This window comes from Gracilinanus agilis, chromosome 2 (assembly GCF_016433145.1).
Source record: "Gracilinanus agilis isolate LMUSP501 chromosome 2, AgileGrace, whole genome shotgun sequence".
Lineage (NCBI taxonomy): Eukaryota > Metazoa > Chordata > Mammalia > Didelphimorphia > Didelphidae > Gracilinanus > Gracilinanus agilis.
The window spans coordinates 600,183,839-600,210,636 of NC_058131.1; the positions used below are offsets into that span (position 1 = coordinate 600,183,839).

A 26,798-nucleotide genomic window follows, 5' to 3' on the forward strand; every position below is an offset into this window, starting at 1 on the left:
AATTTTAAATTTCTTAATGGCCTACTGTGTTATCTCAGAAACCCATAGCAGAAGAAAATTATGGAATTCTATCCCTAAAGATCATTTGGGCTAGCCCTGTCATTTTATAAAAGAAAGCAAGGACCAGACATGTTCAGAAATTTGCCCAACAAAACATTACTAATTAGCGGCAAGGCATGGACTAGAACCCAATTTCTCCAATACTGATTGGAGTATCTATTTGTTTTGGAATATGCTGCCTCCTCCGAATTAAAAAAAAAATAGATTCTTAATACTGAGAAAATCAGAGTAGTGATGGTAAATGATTTAAGAGCTTCCAAAATCAGTTATAAAATCTCTGCCCTTAAAATTCTTTTTATCCTTTCTTGCCTGACCCCCCTATAAAAACAAAGTAAGATATACTACATTATCTTCCAAAGTCCTTCAAGTTCTGTGATTTTGTAATTAAAGCAAGATGTTGATTATAAGTCCACTGGGGAGAGGCCTAATTAACCACTATGTTCTGTTTAATATCCAATTTGTTTTAGTTTGGATAGTTAACAATTTCAGTGGGCACTTGAATAAATTTTCATAGGAAGAATGAATGAATAGGGGCAGTTTTGTTATTCAAGGGATAGAGCCAGATGAGGAAACGAGATCTTGAGTTCAGTTTTGACCTCAGAGCCTTCCTAGTTATATGAGCCTGGGCAAGTCACTTAACCCCTTACAGTTGCCTAGCCCTTATAACTCTTATGCCTTGGAACTGATAACTTAGAATCAATTCTAAGACAAAAGGTAAGGATTTTTTAAAAATTTTACAGAATGAATAACTCACAAAGCATGGACTGCATGCCTACTGTGGTACCTAATGAATGTTAATTGGATTGAATTGCAGGATACTGGACTAGCTAGCCACTGTGGAGGTTGATTACCTTTAGGTTGCCTATCTCAGAGGACTGTCAAAAGACACAAAGGAGAATTTAGGGAAAATATTTTGTAAACCACAAAAGACCTTTATAAATGTCAATTATTATTATTATTATTACTAGTACTACTTCTATCATCAATACAATAATTTACATAGTTCCTATTGTCATATTTTCTTTTTAATTGGGAAGATGATAAAATATACAAACATGACTGATGATAATGCATAAAACAATACATGAAAAAGTATTTATTAACTTAGTAGAAAAAGTAACATGCCAAATATCAAAGCCATAACTAGGGAAGGGCTACCAGGGCTTTGTCCTAATGTGCTAAATTATTTAAAGGGCAATTAACTACTTGAAGATCTTCAGCATCATAGACACAACAAGGCTTAACACCTAGTTAACAAGAATAATTAGTTTAAAAAAGAGCCCACCAGATACTGTTTCCTCTTCCCCACCTGGCCTGGATAGATCCCTAACACCCATCATTCACTAGGGATGGCCATGGACTTGTTTTTTGGTACTTGTCCTAACTGCAAGATTTCTTAGTATAATTTTCCAATTATTAGTGGGTGCTAAATAAAGGTATGAACAGAATAGGTTGAGATACTTGAAGAAGGGCCACTTAAGGGATGATTAATTTGAATACAGCTTTGAAGAAAACAATAGATATGCCCTAGCTGATCTCATTTTTTACTCTCAATCAAGTACTCTGCATAGAATAGATTACAAATTACTTTGTCAACTATACTTTTATAAAAATATAAGGTATAGGTATATATAGGTATGGTGGGAAGAGATTTGGAGTTAAGAAACAGGGATTCTAGTCCAGGCTGTGCCCTTAATTAGCTGTATAATCTAAGCAAATTGGACAACCTCTTTGTGCCTTGGTTTCTTCATCTATAAAATGAAGAATTTGGATTAGATGAATGCTGAAGACACTTTGCGCTATAAAATAATACAATTCTGTACTCTAAATTAGAACACACTATTTTAGATTTTATTTTCCTTATGAATTCAATAATCAACAGATATGAATATATTTGTATACAAAAAAGGAGAAAAAAGGAATTATACATGAAACTGAATCTCAATTGTATATATTTTTTAGTGTTTTAAAGTATATTTTCATTTAATACAGTAGTAACAAAATTACCCCATTTTATATGCCCCTTTGCAGAATTTCTTTTTGTTCTGTGTATATTTTTAATGTTTTATTGAGGTTTCCTCCTTCCTTCATCTCCATCACTAACTCAATCTGAAGTACAATCAGGAACCTGTCTACCTCAGTATTTTCTTTTTTTTAAACCCTTACCTTCTTATTGATTCTAAGGCAGAAGAGTGGTAATGGCTGGACAGTGCAATGGGGGTTAAGTGACTTAACCACGGTTGTCGAGTTCTGTTCAACAAATTACTCGTGGGTCAATGGACCAAGATGAGAAAAATGATCCTGGGGTTACAGGAGGGCCGAGCCACCAGACAAAAAGACATGTAGACAACGTTCTTGCTGGGCAATGACAAAGTTTAATGAGTTGGGGTATACACTTTATAGGGAAAATGATGTAGGCTAAGGGGTTAGGTAAGCCTTTTGCAGAGAGACATTGGTTAGTAATGATTTATAAGATGGAGACAATGGATTTAGATTACCTCAGTGATTCTAAACAGAGTTTTCTATAGGATAATTCATTATATCAAGGCATGACTACCTAGCTGGGTTTTTCATAGAATTCTTGCACCAGTAATTTCCTGGCAGGACATTTGGTCTTTTGGGGAGGGGGGAAAGTTTACTTCTCTCATCCTGGGGAACATACCATGTGCTTTACAGTTCCTAAGCTATGGCTTTGATTTTACTGGGGCCTGCTCTCATTACTGGGGGCTACACAGGGTCACATAGCTAGGAAGTATCTAAAGTCATATTTGAACCTAGGACCTCCCATCTCTAGGCCTGGCTTTCAATCCACTGAGCCATCCAGCTGCCCCCTCGGTATTTTCATATAGTGACAGTTGCATTAAGGCCACTGTGCCTTGCTTGAGATTAGTAATTATCCTTTTCAAAAAAATTTTAAACAGGACCTTGAATTTGTTGTTATTTGTATGCTTTGGACTTACAACATAGATATGAAATATAGGGTTAGTGGCTGGTCAAAAAAAGTTATTTATTATTGTTATTTCTAAAAGTTATTTCTTGCTCTTTCTAAAAATGCCCAAAAAATGTTGTACTATGATAGAAAGAATTTTGGGTCTTATCAGAGGTAAGGTTTCAGATCCTAGTTCTGATACTTATTACCTATGTGATCTTGGACAAGATCATTAATCCCCTTGGGCCACACTTTCCTCATCTGTAAAATGAAAAGATTAGACTTGTTGGCTTCTAAAGGCCCTTTTGGGTCTAAATTTGTAATCCTGTAGTCCTGTGAATTATTTAAAACACTCAAATTTTTATGTGTAGATCCTTGTGGGGATTCTAAAGCCACTTTGGAGCTAAAGTGCAATATGGTATATATTGTGTCTTAAGATGTCTTTATCTTATATAATTATGTTCAATACACAGAGTTTTCTTTGGTGTTATAAAATAGGTTACGAGGATAATGCTCTTGAAGATTTTTGAAAGCTTATGGTATGTAGGGGAAAAGTAATTCTCAATTTTTTTCTTTTTTAGATATATTCCACCCTTGATATGGGGGAAGAGTGGACATATCCAGACTGCTTTGTATGGGAAGATGGGAAGAGTAAGGTCACCTCATCCTTATGGCCACCGAAAGTTCATCACCATGTCAGATGGAGCTACTTCTACTTTTGATCTCTTTGAACCTTTGGCTGAACATTGTATTGGAGGTGAGCCAAGTTGGTTTGAATGGTTGCATCCTTACTTGGAAAGAATGGACTATTGAACAAGTGAAAATATTTTAACATATCTTATTAGGCAGCCTATAATTAAAACTAAAAGACTCTTATGAAACATTGTGATAGAGAATTGAGGAACAAGTCTCCAGGATTATATGAGGAATCTTACAAATGTTTAAAATCACTTTGTATATATAGAATACTATGTAAGTACTAGAACTCTTTTCAAAGAGTATTATACAAGTCCAAAAAATTTTCCCGCCTAGATTGTTTATGTTGATATTGTTATGCAGGGTTGCTAGCAGAAGCCTTTGGCTCTTGCAAGTTCAACTGTAAGCAGCCCTGGCAGTTAGGGTTTTAGAATTTTCAGAAAAGCAGTTGGAGCCTGAGGCTATATAAATAGGGCTGAAGTTCCAACTGAGGAGCTTTTGCCTTCTGGCTTTGGCTTTGCCTGTTGGCTTTACTTTTGGCTCTGCCTTGGCCTCTGTTTCTGTCTTTTAGGACATTTGGACCTATCTGATTTCTCTGGTCCTCTCCCAGATCTCTCCAAATTACATCCCTGCTATTTTCCCTGAATTTCCCCTTGGGCCCTGGGAGGAAGGGTGGGCTTGGTGGTTGGACATCATGGATTTAGTTTCTGTAGGCAAGTAGGGCATCCTAAAACAAGCCACCCCTAATTTAGTGATTTAATAAATACTTTACCTCAAAGGCAGTCAAACCTTCCTGAGTAGGAGTCAGTCTAACCCTCTCCTGTGACCCATTCCCCAGCACCAGCCTTCTCCCTAGCAGCAGTTAGAAAACCTAAAACCTCTTTCCCTCCTATTAACCTGTGACATTAATAAATTCCTTTTGTTACCTATACAAAGCCTCTAGTGAATGATTATATCAAAGATTAAGGCAAGGAGGGGCAGCTGGCTAGCTCAGTGGATTGAGAGTCAGGCCTAGAGATGGGAGGTCCTAGGTTCAAATCCTGCCTCAGACACTTCCCAGCTGTGTGACCCTGGGCAAGTCACTTGACCCCCATTGCCCACCCTTACCACTCTTCCACCTAGGAACCAATACACAGAAGTTAAGGGTTTAAAAACTTTTTTAAAAATTTTTTTAAAAAAAGATTAAGGCAAGGACTGAAGAGGGAAGGAATTATTTTCTTTTTATTTCTTGAGGGAACCGCAGGCATCCATCTTTGTAGGAAGTATCTACCCAAGACTTCCTGCAGCCATCAGTTTCACTGGCAGGGAGGAGCCCTTTGACTCCTCTCTCAAGGGATTTTAGAAATTAACAAGAGAAGCCCTCCAGCCGGATTTTAAATATTTCTGACTAGCCCAACTCCTTTTGTATCTCAGAGATATCTTCCCTGCCTGAAGAACCCAGCCTGTTTCCTCAGTATCCTCTGTCTCCAGCCTTCAGTGAATAAGCCTGTTTGAGCTGCCTTCCTATACTTCCATCCATTCCCTTACCTTCCTGTATACCACCTACCTCATTCATCCCTACACTCAGCTATCCCCTTCATTCCTCCTCCAATCACATCATCACCTTTATCCCTCCTTTAACCAAGGTTGCCTGACTTCTTTATAACAATATCTATTAGGTGGGACAAAGCAATGACTATGGAAAGCATCATGGCACCCTGAAAAGAACACCATCCTAGTTGTTGCTCTAATCCCCACCTGGCCACAAACTTGCTTTAAGTCACTAAATTAGTTTTCTCACCTATATATATGTAATCTCAAAACTTCTGGCTATCTCTAAAATTTTATCAGTAGGACTGTTCATATGATACTCTTGACTTTATTTATACCTGATTAAATCAGTATGTCCCAATCACCTTGTACTTATACACCTGATATATATACTCATAGATACCTGTATCTCCTGACACCTCTTAACATATAAATATAGCCCTGTGTTGATGTGTGATGATATCCCCATTATACTTCATTGCATATAGAGTAATTTGCTTTTTTCTGAGTCCTGCAAATAAAAGAGTTGCATGTAAACCAAAGAATAGATGTTCAAAGAAGCAAGGGCAAAGGTATTCTGACATGGTGGGTGAGTGGAAGTATGAGGATAGGGCCAACCCTGAGCAAAACTGGAAAAAAAAGATTGTATATTTTGAATACTCTTACTGCTTCCACTCAGTGGCTCCTATCTCTTTCACGTGTCCCCTCTAATTATATGAGCAGCCTCTGTGAATAATTTTTTTAAAAGACTAATTCTTGAAAATGTGCCCTCATCCCTTAGCATGACATTTGTATGCCTTATACTCTAGAATCTGTAATGAGTGCTTGTAATATTTAAGATAGAAAATTATAGTTAATGCACCCAAACTTCAGGTCATTGAAATTCTCCAGAATTATCAGCCTCATTAGTGAAAAAGAAAGCTTTACTTCAGATTCCACATTTTGGAACCTATTTTGCATGCCCATGAGTTCACTTGCATGATATATCAGTAGTTTATTTCTCTTAAGAGAGAATTTGAAAACTTGTTCTCATGTCGTAGCATATTTTTACATCCTACCTTATTTTACTTTCAGCTTAAAATACAGAATTTGGTGTAGCCAGTCTGCTTTGCCAAGAAAAACCAGCAGTGAGGGAGTAGAAAAATGAGAAATACTAACAGTTACTTATAGTTTTATCTCCTTAAAATGCTTATATTTCCAAGCCATTTCTTCCTAGGAAAGGTTCAAAGTTCAAGAAAATGGTTCAAGGATAATTTCAGCCAAAAAAAGCCCTGATAGAAGCAATAGCTCTTATTGACTTTTGAAAAGAATTCTTATGGGATTTAAGAAACAAGCACTAGTTGCTAGACCTTTAGGGCAGTTTTTCCATAATGACAGAGTTAACAACTCATTCATTTGGAGAGGCAAAACGGTATAGTGGAAGGAGAGGATCTGCTTTCAAGTCTCAATTCCTGTACTTGCTAGCTGTGTGACATTGGACAAGTCACTTATGTGAGCCAGTTTCCTCATAGCAAATTTGAAATAATTTCATTTACCTAGCCTACTCCATAGGACATAAACACACACACACACAGAGGGGATATGTAAAGTGTCAACTATAAAGCACTCCACAAGGTAGTGTTATAATTTTAATACATTCATAGACTAGAAGATTTGTCTTCTAGAAGAAATGTCTTCCAAGACATTTGGAATTAAATTTTTTTTGGGAAAGTGATGAAAACTTTTGTTTGATTAGAAATTAGGGAAATCCTCCCCATTTCCTGACAAAATCAAATTTTAGCTTTTTCCATCTAGCCATATCATCATTGATTTGGTCTCTTCTAATGTCTTTCTTCAACCTTTAGATGATGTCACAATGGTCATTTGCCCTGGAATTGCCAACCATAGTGAGAAGCAGTATATCCGAACCTTTGTCGACTATGCCCAGAAAAATGGCTATCGATGTGCTGTGCTGAACCACCTGGGTGCACTACCCAATATTGAGCTGACATCTCCTCGAATGTTCACTTATGGTAAGGACAAAAACATATCAAATATGATTATTCTGGTTCTTATTCTTGCCATACTACTCTATGCAGTAGCAACAGTAGAGATACACTGGAGCCCAATAGCTGGAGTATGCTTTAATTATTTCTGAGTCTCATAGCTAAGAAATTGCAGTATTTGGGAGAGGATCACGTTAAATAGCAGTGCATTATAAATAGCTGCTTAAGCCTTCTATATCATCCTCATCATGGCTATAGCTTTGTTTTTCCTTCTAATTTAATGGCCACCATTTTAAAAGTAAAGTTTATACTCTGTAATGAGCTTTCTAACATATAACAAAAGCCAGGGACTAAAATTCAAGATTGTTGTGCCCAAACGGGCACTACCCATTGCTTATTGCAAAACCAGTCATTGCCTTAAGCCAGGTGTTTTAGTTCCAGGATAACATTTCTAAGAGATTACTTTATTAACTGCCAGCTTCAGAGAACTGCTTGAATATAGGAAGCTCCCAACTATGTTTGAGACAAAATAAAACATGTGAAGGTGTCCCTATTTTATCTGAGTTCTTTCAAACTCCATTATAACAAATCAAAACCTATAATTAACAACCCTTTAAGACCAAAGAATCATAGAATCTCAAGAGTTCAAAGGTAAAAGTACCTCAGAGATTATCTAGTCAAATTTATATCTAAAAAAAAAAAATCCCTAACAGAGAGCCAACTTCATTTTTAATCCTTAAATATAAAAATACTTAATAGCATCTACCCTAACAAGCTTCTGAGAATCAAATAAATGTATTCATGCATGTATGTATGTTTTTGTGTAGAGACAGATGCTATTGTCCACTTTTTGCTTAACATCTCAGGTTATGGTTCAAATTCCTATTATGTCTCTTAATACCTGTATAACATTGAAGCAGTCACTTAATCTCTCTGATCATCAGTTATCTCATCTGTGAAATTAGGGTGCTAAACTCATAATATTTATGGTCCTTTCCAGTTCTAAATCTGTAACCGTGGGGAGAGTTCACTGTCTCAGAAATCCGCCTACTCCACTTTTCCAGAGCATTAATTATTAGGTTCCCCTTCATCTCCTTACCTCATTCCCTCCCCTCCCTGACATTTCAAACTCAAAATGTCCAAAATTGAACTCAGGCACAGGTTCAGAACCTCAGAATTACCTTAGACTCCTCACCCTCCCTCACCTCACACATCCAATAACTTGCCATATCTGGTCATTTCCACATTCAAAACTTCTCTCTCATCTGACCCTTTCTCTCTGCTTATACAGACACCACTTTAATTCAAGCTCTTATCACTCTTCATTAGGTTCCTGATTGGTCTCTTACCACTCCGTTCTAATATATATTACTGCCGAGTGATTTTCTTTAAATGTACGTCTGACCATGTCACTCCTCTACCAATCAGCTCCAATGGCTCTCTCTTCCCTCTGAAATAAAATATAATCTCTTCTTTTTAGCTTTTAGCCTTTCACAGTCTGCTCCCAATTCATCTTTCCACCTTCATTGAGCATTATCCCTTCTCCTGCACTCTACATCTAATCAAACTGACTGTTCACTCTTCCACCTTCCACCTCTCATATCTGCTTTTGCACTGGTCATCTCACGGACTAGAATCCACCTCCTTCTCACCTTTGCTCATCAAGACACAGCTCTGATTCTATCTTTTGCATGAAATCTTTCTTGATCCCCTGAACTGCTAGTGCCCTTCCCCAAACAGCTTGTTTTTTTTAACTAAGTTGTATTTCTTTGCATTCATTCTCTAAATTTATCCTCTATATGCTTAGAAATGTACTTTTTTGTCTTCCCAATTAGAATACCAGCTCTGTCTGAGTAGGAATTGTTTCCTTCATTGTATTTGTATCTCCAGCCCCTCAGAACAATTCTTGACACAGAGCAGGAATTTAATAAATGCTTATGGATCAATCAATTCATTTTTTCTACAACGATATATCATGAGAGATTTTCTCAAATACCTTAATGAAATCTAGGTATATTGCTTCCACTGCCCTTCCCCTGATCCCTGTGAAAAAAAATAAGGTTAATTTGGCATGGGTTTTTTTAAATCTATGCTTAATGTAGTTTGAATGACCATTTATTTTTCTCCCTAAATGACCAAAAACTATCTGTGTAATAATGGATTCTAGAATTTTACTTGGACTCGAAAGTCAAGTTTATTGGCTTATACTGTGAAGACTCCATTTTCTGCTTTTGAAAAATCCAAACCATAGTTAGCTACCTCCATGTTTGTGGTAAACTGCCCCCCATTTTTCATGATTTTTTAAGGGTTATCTACAACTCAGAAATTATATCTTCAAGTTATTTTAGGATCTCGTAATTGAGTTCATCCAATTGTTATTACTAAAACTCATTTGAGACCAGTTGGGTGCTCTCATATCTTAATTTCCAACTCCACGTTATCTCTTTTTTGCTCTGTACTTCCATTCTTTTAAAGTTCATTTTTCTTAATGGAAAAACAGAAGCAAGTCAAGAATTCAGTGATTCTACTTAAATGAGCATAAGGATTTCCAAGGGAGATCGTTCATTCATTCATTTATTCAACAAAGATGATATAGAGGAAAAAGAATGGTGAGTTTGGAGCCCAGAGATCTGGATTCAAGTCTTAGCTCTATTACTTACTTGATGGAAGCAAAGTGACAAAATGAGTAGAGCACAAGGTCTGGAGTCAGGAAGTCCTTCAGACACTCACAGTCATACAGCCATATGACTGAGGCTGAGGCACTTAATTTCTCACTTCCTGCCTTAGTTCCCCCATCTACAAAATGGAGATAACACTCAAAAAGTTGTTGTGAGGATCAAGTGAGATATATTTAAAGTGCTTAGCACAGTGCCTGGCACTTAATAGACACATAGTAAATGCTTATTTCCTTCTCCTTCCCATTTGAATGTATTTGAATCACTTAACATCTAGTTTTAGTTTCCCCATCTGTAAAATGAGGATCTTGAACTAAGATTATCTCCAAGGTTCCTTCTATCTCTTAATCTAAGAAACTATTATACTCAAGACACCATTCATTGTACTAATAGGGTGTATAAAAAGGAACAAGACATACATAATCCGTGCTTTCAGAAATCTTATAGGCCAGCAGGAAAGATCAGATTTGTACAAATAAATATAATAGTTTCCTTTTGGTATGGACCTATAATTTCATCCATATGGGAAACTTCTTTTATGGAAACACATTCTACTAATGCAGATTGACAGCTTGTATACAATTTACAGTTTTATAGAAGTACCTAGGGCACTGAGATGTTAAGTGATTTATCCAGAGCCAAGATTCAAACTCTCATCATCTCTCTACATGCTATGCTGCTCCACCTCACCTGCTGTAGTAGGTCTTATATGATATCTCTCAGAAAAGTCTTGGGACTTGAATGCCTCCTGACTCTGCTCTTGCAGTCCCTCTTTCTCATTGATGAGTTCTTTCCAGAACCAATATTCTGGGTAAGGGTCCAAACCAGCCATCCCTGATTCTTTGGACTTAACCACCATGCCACCTAGTAGATACCTCCCTTTTCTCCCCTCTCTACTCCTCAGCTCTCTTTTGTGTGTATGTGTGTATTGTATTCCTCAATTAGAATGTAAGTTCTTTTAGGGCAGGAACTTTGTTGTTGCATGTATTTATATCCCAGTGCCTAACACAGTGCTTGATGCTTAGTGAATATTTAATAAATATTTGCTCATTGCTTGATTGAATGTCCACTTGTAGGGTGGAAAAGGAGTAGGGGACGGGAGTGGGTGAGGAGAGCATAATATGACCATGAGTATACTCTGATGAGGTTTAAGTGAGACATAAGCCAAAAAAGTATCAAAATGACTTCAGGTAGAGTAATTAAGCAATCCTAAGTGCAGAATATATTAACTTAGTCTTTAGAAAACAACTAAAATTAACAAGGTGGTTTTAGATCCTGTTCTTGAATAGTTATTATTTTTCAATTAAGGTTGTTGTCTTGAAGAACTGCCCCCAAAAAAATATTGGGCAACAGTTTTCTGCTATAGGGGAGAGTATCCTTGCAATTATACCTTCACTCTAATCTTGTTCTCAGTCTTGTAATTAGGAGAAATGACAAACTGATTTGAAAAATCAAGAAAACAGTCTGTGTTCAACCTGACACAACTGAATATCTAGAAACATTTCCAAGTCTTAAGTTGAATAGCCATCCAAGACAATCATGTGTGCCATAATAAGGACTTAACCCATGAAGAATGTACTTTGTACTGGAGACACCAAGGATTACATGATGGAATTTAAAGGGAGGGAAAGGAAAATATTTGTTTCTTCCTCCTTCCTTTTCTGGTATTCCCATGCCAACCAAAACAAGTACCTACCCTGAATTTCTACTTAGCTGTGTTTTGAGAGGTGATAAGCCACTTGAATAGACTTTCCAATACCATGGCCTTCACCATTTTTATTCTGGTAAATTCTGCTGCTACCTGCTATGTGTGGGTCATACCTATCCATGACAGACAACATATGTAGGTTCTTCATTCATTGTTATCCCTTGCAGTTATTGGTAGGAGTGCTGGTTTCCTTCAGTTATTTTTTGAAATAGTATTCACCCAACCTGATCTTCTAGATAGTTAGTTGCTTAACATCTTTCAGCCAGGCTGCTTTTTGATTTTTTTTTTACCATTTCTGTGAATTGGATAGTGGGTCTAAAACCCATCATGCATGATCTAATCAAGTTGAGCAGACTAAAAATAAAGTCTAAAACTCAGGATGAGTAATAGACCCACTGCAGTGCGACTTCCAAAACAATCATTAAAGGAAAGAAAAAATAAATTCTATTATAATATCATGCCGGGACCACATATATATAAATCTCCACAGCATTTAGATAGGATTGGTCACTTGCACATGGCTACAAAGGGGAGCTATGAAAATCTGAGAAATTCTAATAGGAATGATTTTTAATATAAATAACAGCCTTCCAAAGGAACAGTGCAGCAATAGAGATATGTGGGCTTAATTTATCTTGTTTTTATAACCTTGGATAGTGTTTGGAATGTACAACATTTCCTATCAATGGCCCTGAAAAAGGTCTAGTAAAATAAAGAATGTGTTCTGCTCCCTCCAGATGCCTTATACAAGTAGTTTAATATTCTGGTTAGTGAGATACATCCCACTAGCCAAAGAAATTAATTTTAAACCAGATTGTGTATTGAGGTAATATGGGTCTGGATTTTTAAAATTTTCTTTTAAAACTTTGGTAGTTTTAGGAACAAGAAAGCAAGATGTCACTGTATATGTCAGCTGTGACAAGATGTTTTCTAGGTTTGGCCTAGATTAAAGAAACTGGGAAGTTGGGTTTATCTTCCTTTATGTATCATGTTGAAAAGGATAAAAATATAACCTGACTTCTCTTAAGACCATGAGCCTATTAAGTACTTAGCAGTGCCCATCTCTGACCAAAACACCAAGCTAATATAGGTGCTCTGCAGGGATTTAAATGGCATTACTAATCTTACTTCTAAGCTCTTAGTTTCTGGCATAGACCAGAGAGATGACAAGAGGCAAAAACAGGAGGGCAATATTGTGTTCTGATAGCTAGAGGATCTTTTCAACCTCCCTCCCATCAAGTATAATACTGGCTTTTTTTGATAATTCTCTTTGAATTTTCTTTCTCCTACTTTTTAGACCTCTTCCATAATACCAATAAAGCCTTATGACCAACCTGCAAGAACAATGGTGTTTTAATCATAAAAAGAAGAGAAATCCTAAAATTTAGGCCATTATCCAAATCACTAGTGTGATTTGAGAAAGAATATAAGTTGCTGCAGAAGGATATTTTAGGAACTACCACACTGCTTTGACCTTTCAGTCTATTTCCCAAAGCAGAACATTTTTTTAAGGCAGATGAATAAATCATGAACAAAATCACTATCATCTTGGCATCTTAGGCATTTTAATGGATTCTAGCCTGTTGATCCCTGCCAGTTTTGGTTTATAGGAAGGACTCCCAATGGACAAACATGAATTATGCTTGACTCCACCTCTTATCTATCCTCTGCTTAGTTGGCTGGGAGCAGCTATACAACTAGAAGAAAGTAAAGTGAAAAAAGTAAAAGAAAAAAATACAGTGAAAAGAGTGCTGAGTTTAGTGTCAGAATCACAAGGGACCTCAGAAGCCATATGGTCCAACCAATACTGAAGCAACCATGTCCTTTACAACGTAATCACCAAATGGTCACCCAACTTTTGCTTGAAGACCTTAGGTGAAGGGGAGCCCAAATACAATCCAGTGCATTTCTCCATAGGTCTAATTGTTAATAAGCTGTTCCTTACATCAAACTTAAATTTGCATCTAAACTTCTACTTATCTGTGCTGTTTTACCCTTTTGAGAGAAGCAAAAGAAATCCAGACCTTCTTCAGAGCAACTGGCCTTCAGATAAATATCTAAAGACAGCTGCCATATCTTACCCTAGTTTTCTTCTCCAAGCTAAATATTCCCAATTGCCTTAAGTGATCCTCACAGGCATAAATTCAAGACCCTTCTACACTGTAGTAATACTCTCAAGCTTATCAGTGTCCTTTATGAAATGTTCCAGCTTATCAGCGTTGTTCTTGAAGTGTGTGCCCAGACCTGAAAACAGCACTTCAGATGTAGCCTGATCTGGGCAAATGATAGCTGGACTATCACCTCCCAAACCCTAACTTTATGCTTTTGTTATTGTAGCCCAAGATTGAATTAGCCCTTTTGGCTGCCATATCCAACTGCTGGCTTATATTTAAACCTCTAGTCTACTAAAACCTCTAGAACCTCCTGGTCTTTTTCAGAAAAATTGCTATCTATTTATGCCTCCCTCATCTTGTGTGTGTGAAGTTGATTTTCTTAACCCAACTGCAACATTTAGATTTAACATTATTAAATCTCATCTTCTTATATTTGATCCAGTGTTCTAGGCTTTTTTGAATCTTGACTCTATAATCTAGTTTCATCAACCTTCTAACTTTGTATCACCTGCAAATTTTTGAAAAGCATGTCAGCTATGCTTGAATAAATCTGAGTCATTGATTAAAATGTTAGCCATCAGAGAATCAAACAGATCTCCAAAGGCATCCTGTTGTTTTCCTTCCAGTGACTACTCTTTACATCCAATCATTCAAACAATTCCAAATACTCTGAATTATGCTATTGTTTAACCCATATCTCTCCATGTTTTCCACAAGCATAGCATAAAAGAGTTCAGCAGATGTTTTACTAAAATGTACACATTGGCCTTTTGTAGTCACTGCTTCCTCTCTGGATGCATATCCCCTTTTAATAATATTTCTAGAATTTTACCAAGAATAAAAAATCAGACCCACAGACCTATAGTTTTCGTACTCCATTCTCTTCTTGTTTTTTAAAATTGAGCTACATTTGCCTTTTTCCAGTCCTGTGTCTGGACTTCTGCTGTTCTCTTTGATTTTTCTAAAATCATTGACAAGGGTTTAGTAAATACATCTGATTTCATTGTAATCTAGGATATAGTTTCTTTCATTGTAATCTAGGATATAGTTTCTCTGGAGCAGGTGACTTGAACTCATTCAGGGCAGCAAGGCTTAGCTCTCCCTTACAATATCTATATTGATCTTAAGTGACAAAACCCCTCTAGCCATTTCTGTTCTGTCTTTTCCAGGCCAAAAGTCATCCTCCTTGGTTGAAAAAAAAAACAGAAGCAAAATAAGAATTAAAAAGCTCGACCTTCTTCTAACTTCAAGGCAGCTATCACAGTCCCTTCTGGCTGGAACAGCAGCCCTACTCCTTCCTTAATTATTCTCTTTTCTTCAAAATTACTTTTTAAAAGCTTGGTTTTGCTCAGCTTGTGTTAGCAGCCTTACACTCCTATTCCTCTTAATTAAGTCTGAGCACTTTTGACAATTGGCCTGAAAAGATTATGCCATGCTTTGGTATTCATCTTCTGTTACTCATCTTTGCTTCTATCTTTGTGCATCTTAAAAAAAAATCTCAAATGGTTGGTGAGTTTAGATTCTGGCTTTGCCCCCCTTATCGCCTTTTGTGACTTTGAGCAAATCATTTTCCTTTTTTGGGCCTCAGTTTTCTCATTTCTAAAATTAAGGGATTCATCTAGATGGCATGGAAGATCACTTCTAGGTCTAAATGTATAATCTTTTTATTATACTTTTTTTTCCCTCACAATGTGACTTGTATAAAACCTGAGTGTGGCCTATAATCAATGTTCATTATTTACTCATATGTTGTTTTCCTTTTTAAAAAGGTCTCATTTTAGGGGTGGTACCTCTACATGACCCAATATAGTAATACAATATTTCCTGTGTAGGCACAGTCTAGATTAATTAATTATATAGCACAAGAGCCCAAACTTCCCCAAAGCTAAGCTTTTTCCCTGAAATGAACTGAAAAGGCTAAAACAGACAACACACAGTACCAAATTAACCAGATATAAAAGCATACACCTGAATCTCTGACTCCTTTCCCACCAAAACTAAATTATCTGTCCACTCTCCCTAAGCTAACTTCTCCCCTGGCTCTTAGAGGAGCTGATTATTTCCATTCAAAACTTCCCTTTGTAAGCTAATGCTGGTAGACTGAACATGCCTCAGATCTCCTCTAAGGCATACAAAACCTGATCCCAAGTCTACAGCTTTCTGCCCTTCCTTTAGGTCAGTGATTCTCAAAGTGGGCGCTACTGCCCCCTGGTGGGTGCTGCAGCGATCCAGGGGGAGTGGTGATGGCCACAGTGCATTTATCTTTCCTATTAATTGCTATTAAAATTTAAAAAAAATAATTTCCAGGGGGCTAAGTAATATTTTTTCTGGAAAGGGGGCAATAGGCCAAAAAAGTTTGGGAACCACTGCTTTAGAGGAATGGATTAGTCCCACTCTTTAGTAAGCATGGAGTGGGATGAAATCTAAATATCCCTGCATTATTTTAATCAAATTCTTGATGGTTCCCTGAGGTATGAAAAGCCTTCTTCATGTGGAGAATGTAGGGAATGAACTTTAAAAAAAGAAGGGGAGAAATTACAAGCAAAGCTGGAAAAATTTACTAGGTGAACCTTGGGGACCACTCAGCTCAAGGCAGCTCAGCTTCTGGTCTGCAGAGAATTGAGGGATAAATAGAACTTTGCAAATTGTCCTCAAGAGTTTTAATTTCTTCTTTCATTTTTAGAGATATGATATTTGAATAAGGAGATTTTGTTTTCCTATTGAGCTTCTTGGAACTGTTAACCTGTGGGATTGTAGTCTAAGAAAACAAAGGATAATAGATTTAAATCCTGCTATTGGCCCATTCTCTTTAGTTCCCTGATCTAGTGGTGACTTGTTTTATTTTATTTTTTGCACTAGAATAGGAACAGAGATGGAAAGGGTACCTAGCAAGTAGAAAATATCTGATTTCATATGGAAAATTAAGATATAAATGATAATAAGGATCCAGCAGGAATGGAAACCAGGAAATGAGTGAAGAAGAGAACTTAATTGAAAGGAGAAAGGGGTACAGGTGATGGGATTGTTTATTTTATGTTTAATTTGATTCAACAAATATTTTAATGGTTTCTGTATTTTTTAATTTTATTATTTTTTCCTCCCAACTCTACCAACAGCCATATTTAATTTCCCCAAACTAGATATTCAAAATTACCACTTGGTTTTTCGTTACCAAATCTGTATATGTACATACATGTACATGCTATGAGTATCACAAACATTATTGTCTTATTCTCCAGATTTTGAACTTAGTGTATTCACAGTCACTCTGAAGATAGTATCTCAGTACCCTTGAACTCTTAACATGTTAAAATGGAGAGAATCATACTTTTCCCACCTGCAAACAGTTAGTGAGCCCTTGAGTCACTTTCTCTTTTTTAAATCTGCACTTCTCTGAAGATGTTTCAGCTATATTTTCCATACCTTTTCCCCCTTAAAACTCTCAGGAAAAAATGGCCATTTCTACCCCATTTGCCTATGAAAGTAGGAGCATCATAGGAATTTATTTGAACAACTCATAATTCTGAAATGCATCCTTCAGTCTGCCAACTCATCCCTCTGAGAATAAGCCCCCTACAACTTTTCCTTTCTCCCAGTTCTCAGGCACAAATGAAAGGCATCTACCCTTCCAAAAAAAAACAAAAAGAGTATCATATTTGGAGAAAATTCAAACTCACAAACCTCAGCTATTGGTGTAGTTTACACAGTCTGAAGAGCCTCACATCACTGAAGGTGGCAATACTGTCCCCAGAGTCTCCAGAATGTTATTGCTCTAGAGCCGTGTTGGCAAACCTTTTAGAGTTTACATGCCCAAACCACAACTTCAAGTCACCTATGAGCCCCCCACATTACCCCAGACAGTGGAGGGAGGAAGTGCTCACATTGGGCTACTGGGCAGAGGGGCAGGGCGTGCAAAAGATGTCCTCAGGCACTGTGGAGAGGGGGAATGGAGCAGCCCCCTCCCAGATGCTGAGGCACACGTGCTATACCTTTGCCAATGTGGCTCTAGAGGAACAAAGCTAAATGACAACTCTTTAAGTATAAAGATTTTCTTCCATGTAATGCCATCTGATGTGCCATTTATTATACTTTGGGTCTAGAATTTTTTTGTCTCTACAGCTATTTTCTAACTGAATTATTCAGTCTTATAGCAACTCCCCTATAGCTAGTAGACATGACCTAATAGTGACTCATACATTTTTACTGGGAATGACAAAGGCTTCCAGGGCTCCCACCCACCTGTATGAATCCTTGTTATTTTCACCATCTTAATTTTTCAGATCATCAACCTGAGGGAGAAGTATATTTATCTTCTGTTCCCCTGTCTTACAAAAGCTCTTTGGCTTTTATATGTGTGCGTATACATGTATACGTATATATGCATATACATAAGCATATGTTTACGTAGATATGCACATGTCTATACATTAACATGTATTAAGTGGTCCTGTATATTAGGCACATATGCATACACATAAGAACACAGATCAAAAGAGCTGAAAGCGTGTACAGAGACCATCCAGCCCAACCTCCTCATCATATAAATGAAGAAATTTAGTCCGAGAGAGGTTAAAATGATCTTCCCAGGGTCATAAGCAGCAAAGCTGGGATTGAAGCCATGTCTTCTAACTCCACATTCATCTTTCTTTCTATTGTTACATGCTGATTCCCAACACCAGCACTATAACCACTGGACTATTGACCTGTACATTAGAAGTCCCATTCAGATAGCATTTGTAGATTTACAAACCATTCCCCCTAACAACCTGTGAAATATTAAGTATTACCAGTATTATTATCCCCTTTCACATGTGGGGAAATTGAGACTTAAAGAATCTGAGTTAACCAAGGATCACAGTAAGTAAACATCAGAATCTGAACTTCTTTTCTTTTATCATACTACCTCTATCTTTATCTGTATAATTTAATCTTTATTTTTACTTCTCTATCCTGGATGTTGAACTTCTCTGTCCTATTGGCCCCATTTGGGAAAACTTCTAAAATGAAGTGGATCACAAGCAAATTTTGCCTGAAGGGCCTTTTTTTAATGTCCCAATAGCTGGGATATTAGGCCTACAAATCATTCATCTTTCTGTTCTGTGCATTGTTGGCTCTCAAATGCTGAATGGTAATAATCAGCTCTTTGTGCAAGGCAATAGCCAGTGCCCTAGATTTCATTTCTATTACCGTTGCATTAGATTAGATATCTGAGCAGTTGCTACCAATACTAGTCCCATAAGGATTAAATATGTAGAATCTCATTAAGAATTTCTCTTATTCTGGAAAGTAGATTAGAGTCTCTTTGACATTTGTATTACTTGCAGTAGAATAATCCAAGGAAATGGGTCCCACATGTTTGAGTTATGAGCTCCTCCGATTTGTCAAAACCTGTGGCATCCCTTTAACTTACAACAATTTATGAACTTAGGAGGAAACATCTAGCCACACAAGAAGTACTCAGGGTTGGAACTGTGGAAGATTCATTGTATGACTATTTTTCCAATACTTATAAGGTCCAGGTTTGGGGAAAACAGTTATGACAGTATGCCAAGAGATAGAACCATTCCATTTCTCAGATCAGATGTGTTTGGATTTAATTCAATTGTAAGTCCCAATGTACCTATATAATTAGCTTCACTGTAATTGTTCCTTGGTACCATAGCAAATCAATTTTGCAGCAAACTTAGTGACAACTCCATGCTTATCTTAGGTTATAATTAGACTGTAGCTTTAATGACATTAGGATCTAATATCTAAAACTGGAAAGGCTTTCAAGTACCGTCTCTTCCAACTCTCACTTTACAAATGAGGAAACTGAGGCCCAAAGAACATCATTTGAATTTAAAAGCAGATAGTGGGCAAGTCAGAATTTTAGTTTAATTTAGGATTTGTTTTCTTTTCTTCTGGATCTTATGACTGCATTGCTGTATGGAACTATCATGTGTAAATTGTCTCCATGGTTGCAGATCTACTTGTATGTAATTGGAGGTCAGAGAGAGTTGCTGGGATGCTGAGTAATTTGCCCATGTGGTCACACAGCTGTTTCAAGTCAGAGATAGGCTTTGAATTCCTCAAGCAGGTCTGCATGATTCTAAGACTGACCTTCTAGTCTCTATGATTCTTTCTAGATTATATTAGAAATCTCAAGATGATAGATAGATAGATAGATAGATAGATAGATAGATAGATAGATAGATAATGGTTTGTTGGATATTTAGTGGAATGGAAGGAGGAAACATCTGATAAAAGAAGTGGATACAAATCAGAAGATTTTATTCCTTGATATAAGCAGTGCTATTGTCAGCTAATAATACCCTTGCAGAGAAATTGGTTTGAAGGAGTCATTCAATCTTCTTAACCACAATTTCCTTATTTATAACAAGGTATGAAATGGATGATTAACAAGATACTTCTGAATTCAAATCCTAAAATCTGTAACCGTGAACTCTCTCGAGGCTGCTGTATCTATCTATAGATAGGGAGAGGAAAGGTAGAGATGGGGAAGATCCTGTGTAATATTGTGAAAAGGGAAGTCCAGGTATTAACCAAAGTTTAACCTAACTAACTTATGAGGAGGCTTATCACCAGAAAGTTTTCCACCAAGTGTTCAGTTTTTTCAGCTATAGCAATGCACAGAAACTATCCATAGCACATAGGGGCTTTGGTCTGCCTCAGTGGAGGGACTGAAATTATGTAATTTTACCATTCTTTTGAGGGCTTAAGAGGAGGATGTCTCCCCAAAAGAGAGCTGAATGCCAGAAATAATAATCTCATGCTAACATGAAGATTTTTTTTTGAGAAAAAAATTTGCTTTGATATTCAGGAGTGAATGTGAACTTAGGCACGTAGTATAGTCTAGAGCAAGGGTCAGCAATGTATGGCTCTCGAGCCATATCTGGCTCTTTTGAGGGCCAGATATGGCTCTTTCTGCAGGAGCCATAAAGTCAATTTTTTTTCAGGTGCTGTTACAGTAGCGCTCACTGTGAGCACTGTATGGCTCTCACGAAATTACATTTTAAAAAATGTGGCATTTATGGCTCTCACGGCCAAAAAGGTTGCCAACCCCTGGTCTAGAGGTTGGTTCTGTAAGTATCCAGCTCTAGAGCTGATAGAATCAACTGCCCTGATGAAAGCAGGTAAAATAAAAAAAAAAGTAGACTCATTAGTTATTTAAGGCCTGACTCAGTAGCCTTATCATGTTTCCTCTAGCCAGGATGCTGAGTGCTTGCCTTAGGAGGGAAGCATATGTAAGAGAAATAAAAAGTGGTCTCACCTTTTAGCCTTCTCTTTTTGGGGGATGAGCCACTTAGCAGGCTTACTTAAGTTAAAATTCCTGTGTTTTTGCCAATATCAACAAGCCTAGATCTCTACTGTGGATCAATAGTTTTCTTTTTATACTACTCCACCTTTTGTACTTCACTTTCCATTACCTCTCTCCTACCCCCAGTATTTCCCTATGCTTTTTTAAATCTTTGTCCCCACAGAGGTAAACTTGGATCTTTAGAGGAGTTGAGAACACTTCTTCAGTGTATATAGTAATGGACTTCTTGTTAAAGAAACCTGTGTGATACCCTGGACATAGGCTGAGGTCATCTTTCCTGATAGGAATGGAATGCAGACATCCTCTTTGTCAGAAGCATCTCTTCTAGAATACTGAACTGATTTGTTTCCCCTCTGTTTGTTGCCACTGAATCACAGAGAGTGTTTTATCCTAAGTATATAAAACATCTCTGCCTTCCCTCAGCATTAAATATCATCCTCTTGTTCCCATTTCCTTTAAGTAAATCCTGCAAATAATGCATCAGCTTTGAACTTTCTTAACAACATGAAGGCCAACAGATTTTATACTCCATTTTGTGTGTATTTTTATATATGAACTTAAATATTCTTTTCTGATGTTTGAAAATAGAGTAGATCTTCCTTAATTCATCAAAAGGAGTGATAAACCAATATTTGATCCACAATATAACTGACCTTAGAGACATTAGTTTCTTTAATAGCTAGAAACTTCTGCTGAAAAAACCAGCTTACCATTTTCCAAATATCTTATCTCCTATTTAGCCACTCTGAAGTCTATAATACGAAAGAAAAAAAATTGTGCTTAATGGGGATATCACTAAGGTCTTTAAATTAGGTTGAAAAGAATCAGCATCACAAATAAAAAACAGGAAAACCTGATGACAACAGTTTGTCTGAAAAAGATCTTGGGAATTGAATGGACCACAAGTCCAATGAGTTAATAGTATGACATGGTAGCCATGAATGCTACTGTAGTCCAAGAGTGGCAAATGGTTCAAGACTAGGAAGATGATAATCCTTTTGTACTTTACCCTGACCAGACCCCACTGATAGTTTTGGGTGTCACATTTTAGGAAGAATATTGATAAGTTGGAGCATATCCAGAAATGAGCAACTAGAATAGAAGACAGATTTGATTTGTTCTGTTTAGTCCCAGATGGCAGAACTTACAGCAGTGGATAGAGGTTCAAAAAGGCAAATACAGGCTTGATATAAGGAAAAACTAACTAATGTTTAGACCTATCCAGAGGTGAAATAAGCTATCTCAAGAGGTAATCAATTTCCCCTCACTGGAAGATTTCCAAGGAAAGTTAAAATGACCACTTCCCTGGAATGTTGGTATGGAGAAAATTCTTATTTGCATATGGATCACACTAGTTAGCTTCTAATTTTATTTCCAGCTCCATGATTTTGTGATTATGTGTATATGTGTTTTTCCTATCCATTGCATCAAAACTTATTTGTGGATTGGTCTCTACTTTTAGGTTGTACCTGGGAATTTGGAGCTATGGTGAGCTACATCAAGAAGACTTATCCCCAGACCCAACTAGTTGTAGTGGGCTTTAGTCTGGGTGGAAACATTGTGTGTAAATACCTGGGTGAAACCCAGGCAAATCAAGACAGAGTCCTTTGCTGTGTCAGTGTATGTCAAGGATACAGTGCGTTAAGGTAGGTGTACTCTTCTGTTATTCTGTCATTACTTCTTCCATGGGAAATCAATTCAAGGTTAGGTAGAAAATTCTGGGTCTTTAATAAACCACATTTTGCTGCTAGATTAGGTTCTTGAGCATGGGTCCATGACTTCTTGCTGTTGAAATGTATAAAATCAGTGCTGTTCATGTTTCTATCCCTCTGGGTTGATATTTATGAAGGACAATACAGCCAGATTCCCTATGTCCTTAGAGAATCAAATATCATCCAACACAAAACTAGAGAATCCCAGGTTGTTTAAATTGTCTGGTCCTTTTCACTAGGGAAGAAGAAAAGATTAGCCAAAAAGCATATGTAGTCACTACCATTCCAGAGCTATCTCTGCTGTCATACTTAACAACCATGGTTGGCCTAGCCATATAGCCTCTTGCCAGCAAAAACCCATGAGAGAGCATATTTTCCCTCATTTCAGTATTAAGGATTAAGAATTTTTCAGGGAGGCAGAGCCAAGATGGTGGCTTAGTAGTAGTAAAAGCTGAAATCACCCTGACAATCCTTCCAAACCAATCCAATCCAACCTTTAAACCGAAGCCTTTAACAACAGGAGTCAAAAACTAGCAGCAAGATGGAGGGAGGGGGCTCTCCCACAGAAAACAATGTAAAAGGAGAGAAGATCTTATTTTCACAGGACAAGGGGGAACTGGAAGTAAAACTGCACACAGAGAGTGCTGGCCAACCACCTCCCCACCTGCTGTGTCAGGTTCCAAGCCTGGGCATAGGCCAACATCAGGATCCCAGAACCCTGGCTATACCAACAACAGAGCACCATATATCCCACATCCACCTCTTAAAGTCTCAGGCCCTGGCACCAGCCTGCAGTGAAACCTGGAAGTCTATAGTGCTGTAGCCTTTCAAGCCTGCATCATGAAGCCCTTAACCCCAAGACGAAAATAGCTTGGAGTACTGAGTCCTGCAAGCCATCAGCAGAGGAGACAGAATCAGCAGCTTTCAGAACTCCCAGGCCACAGGCAAAAAAAAAAAACTGAGAAAATTGAGCAAACAGCAAAAGAAATACCTAGCCATAGAAAATTTCTGTGGAGACAAAGAGCAAGGAAAACCATGAAATCCATGCGGCCACATGCAAAACTTCAAAGAAAACTGGGAATTGGTCTCAGGATCTGGAAGCATTCAAAAAGGAATTTAAAAAAATAAGATAGGAGGAAGAAAAATGGGAAAAAGAAATGAACGTAACGTAAAAAGAAAATAGCTTAAAAAACAAAATTGGTCAACTAGAAAAAGAGGCATAAAAGTCCAATGAAAAAAAGATTCTTAAAAAACAGAATTGACCTACTAGAAAAAGAGGCAAAAAAAAATCCAATGAAGAAAAGAGTTCTGTGAAAAGTAAAATGGACCAAAAGGAAAAGGAGGATCAAAAGTTCATGGAAAAACTTTATTCTTTAAAAATTAGAATTGGGCAAATAGAAGCTAATGACTTTATGAGACATCAAGAAACAATCAAAAGAAATGAAAAAATATAAGAAAATATGAAATATCTCATTGAAAGAATAACTGACCTGGAAAATAGATGCAGAAGAGATAATTTAAGAATTATTGGACCACCTAAAAGTCATAATCAAAATTTTAAAAAGCCTAGACATATATATTACAAGAAATTATCAAAGAAAACTTTGAGAGAGAAATTGAAAAAACTCACAGATTACCTCCTACACAATCACAACTCTCTCAAATATTATAGCCAACTTCAAGAGTTCCCAGGCCAAGGATTCACTGAGGTATAGAATCCTTTCTTACCCTATACAGAAATAGAAAGGAAATAAGAAGGATGTGGTGGGAAAGGGAGTAATACAAGAATTTTTCAGCTGCCCTTCATTGAGATTTGCTGGTTCCAACTTTCATAAATCTTGTACATTTCATAAATCTATGGGCCTTTTAATCCATTTGTATATTCTGCCTTCTTATTGATGAGCCCTGTAAACTCATTAACTCATTACAAATGGGTCCAGTTTTTAAAGAGATGTTTAAAAGGAAATAACCAAAAATCTCCATTAATAATCTGTTCTAATGTTAGAAGACTGAAATTTAAGATACCTTGAAAGGACCACATAAATTTTGTAGTTATTTGATAGACTCTGGCCCTCAAGTGTTAATAGCACTTATAAAAGCGAATCTTTTCTTGTCGCTTTATCTAAAACCCTCAGGTTTCAGTTTAAGTCTTATTGTCTGTCCTCAGTGGAAATAAATATTAAAACACAGGAATTCATGGTGTAGTACCATGTTGTCTTAGTAATGATAATCAGCCTAGTCATAAGCATACTGAGCCCAAGGTATAATCCCTTACTAGAAAACTTAAATCTAGTTATGAAGGATTCTTGTGTTATGTCCACCTCCAGAGAAAGAACAAATAAACAGAAGCAGGCAAAATAGTTTTATATATAATTTATATATGCATATATATATAATATATATAATTTTTTTGGCCACGTGATGCCTTCTCTAGTGTGGGGAAGGGAAAAAGAAAAGGAAATACCTGGGAACTTTTTTTTCTTAAACCCTTACTTTCTGTCTTAGATTCAATATCAAGTATCCATTCCAAGACAGAAGAGCAATAAGAACTAGGCAGTTGAAGTGACTTGCCTAGGATCACTCAGTTAAAGTGTCTGAGGTCAGATGTAAACCCGGGACCTCCCATCTCAAGGCCTGACTCTATTCACTGAGCCACCTTTCTGCCCTAAATGTAACAAACAATTTTTTTAAATTAGACTCCCAGGATCAGTTTTCATGTGTGGTTCTATAACTGTCTAGGTAGTAAAAACAGAGGGAGCTGTGAACTCCAAGACAAGACCTTATACAAGGCTGTCAATATCATGATAGCTTCATATGAATTCCTGAATTCCCTGAAAAGGGACTGTGAATATACCTCCCTTCCTAAGACTTTCTGAGCTTTAGTCCCGCAGCCTGGAAAGTGTCTATAAATTGAGAGGATTAGACTGAAACCCTTTGGTACTTCATAAAAACAATCTTAGATATCATCTACTCCAACACTCTCTTTTTATGGAAAACTAAAATCCCAGCAATATTACATGATTTGCTTCTGGTCACACATCTAGATAGTGGCAGAAAACCAGAAATTAGCCCAAGGTCTCTTATGTCCTGGTCCATTGTCCTTTCTACTGCCTCTCCCTCGTTCTTCTATTGGAATTCCCACCCTTTTCTTCTCCATTCTTCTCTTCACACCACCAAAAAAGTAAAAATAAAAGCACAACCAAGCAAAACTATGAAATCAGCTATAAAGGAATAATATTTTCCCCTTGGTTTTTCTTGCGATGTTCTAAATCAGGATCACTTTCATCTCACAAGTGATATGCCACATATGTGGAAACAAAAGTATTATATTCTTGAAAGTTACAGAGTATTTCATATACTGAAAAGACCATGCAAAAAATTAGCAATTACTATCCCAACAGAGAATAATTTCTCCTAGATTTTATTTTCATTACACCATAGTATAATTTTTTCCAAAATAATCATCCTAGGTCATCAAATAAAAGGAAATTTCTACATTCTCTGACTTTAATATGTATAATATATTTTGCATAGGTTTTCATTAAATATAATTAAGGTAAATCATTATATAGAGGTGCCTAATCATTTTTTTAATGAATAAAAAGATTAGAACAAAAAAAGATGAGCCATCTCTTTGGAAAATATAGAACACCTCTTTTCTGAATGATGATGAGTAAATGAAGTATAATTCCACTTCAGAGACCATTCCAATATGACTTCCACCATCCTGAATTTAGATTTTCCTTTGACTTTGGAGCCTAACGTTATGTTCCACAATTATGTCTTTGATTTAGTCATTGAGATAGGAATAATAGCTTAGAAACCAACCAGCTTTGAAATTAGTAAAATGAAAGGAAATCATAAGTTTTACTTCTGAATTTATGGACCCAGAATGGCCTGGCCTCCATTATGATATCTACAAACATGACCTGTCTAAACTGAGGAGACATATGCATCAACTTGACTTTCAAAGCACTAGCAAAATATTCAATAAGAAAATACAAAGATGTTCTTTATATTGATTTAGAGAAAAAATGCCAGAAACTTCTGCAAGGGTTTCATTTCTTG

The 26,798-nt window shown here is 36.9% G+C and overlaps 1 protein-coding gene across 1 annotated transcript in view; it reads left to right on the forward strand.

Annotated features, from left to right (window-relative positions):
* Positions 1-26,798, forward strand: part of ABHD2 (abhydrolase domain containing 2, acylglycerol lipase) — a 58,038-nt gene that overhangs the window by 14,239 nt on the left and 17,001 nt on the right. The window contains exons 2-4 of the mRNA XM_044660140.1: positions 3,571-3,746; positions 7,060-7,227; positions 22,481-22,664. Coding sequence (XP_044516075.1) covers positions 3,571-3,746; positions 7,060-7,227; positions 22,481-22,664 — 528 coding nt within the window. The remainder of the gene's footprint in view (positions 1-3,570; positions 3,747-7,059; positions 7,228-22,480; positions 22,665-26,798) is intronic.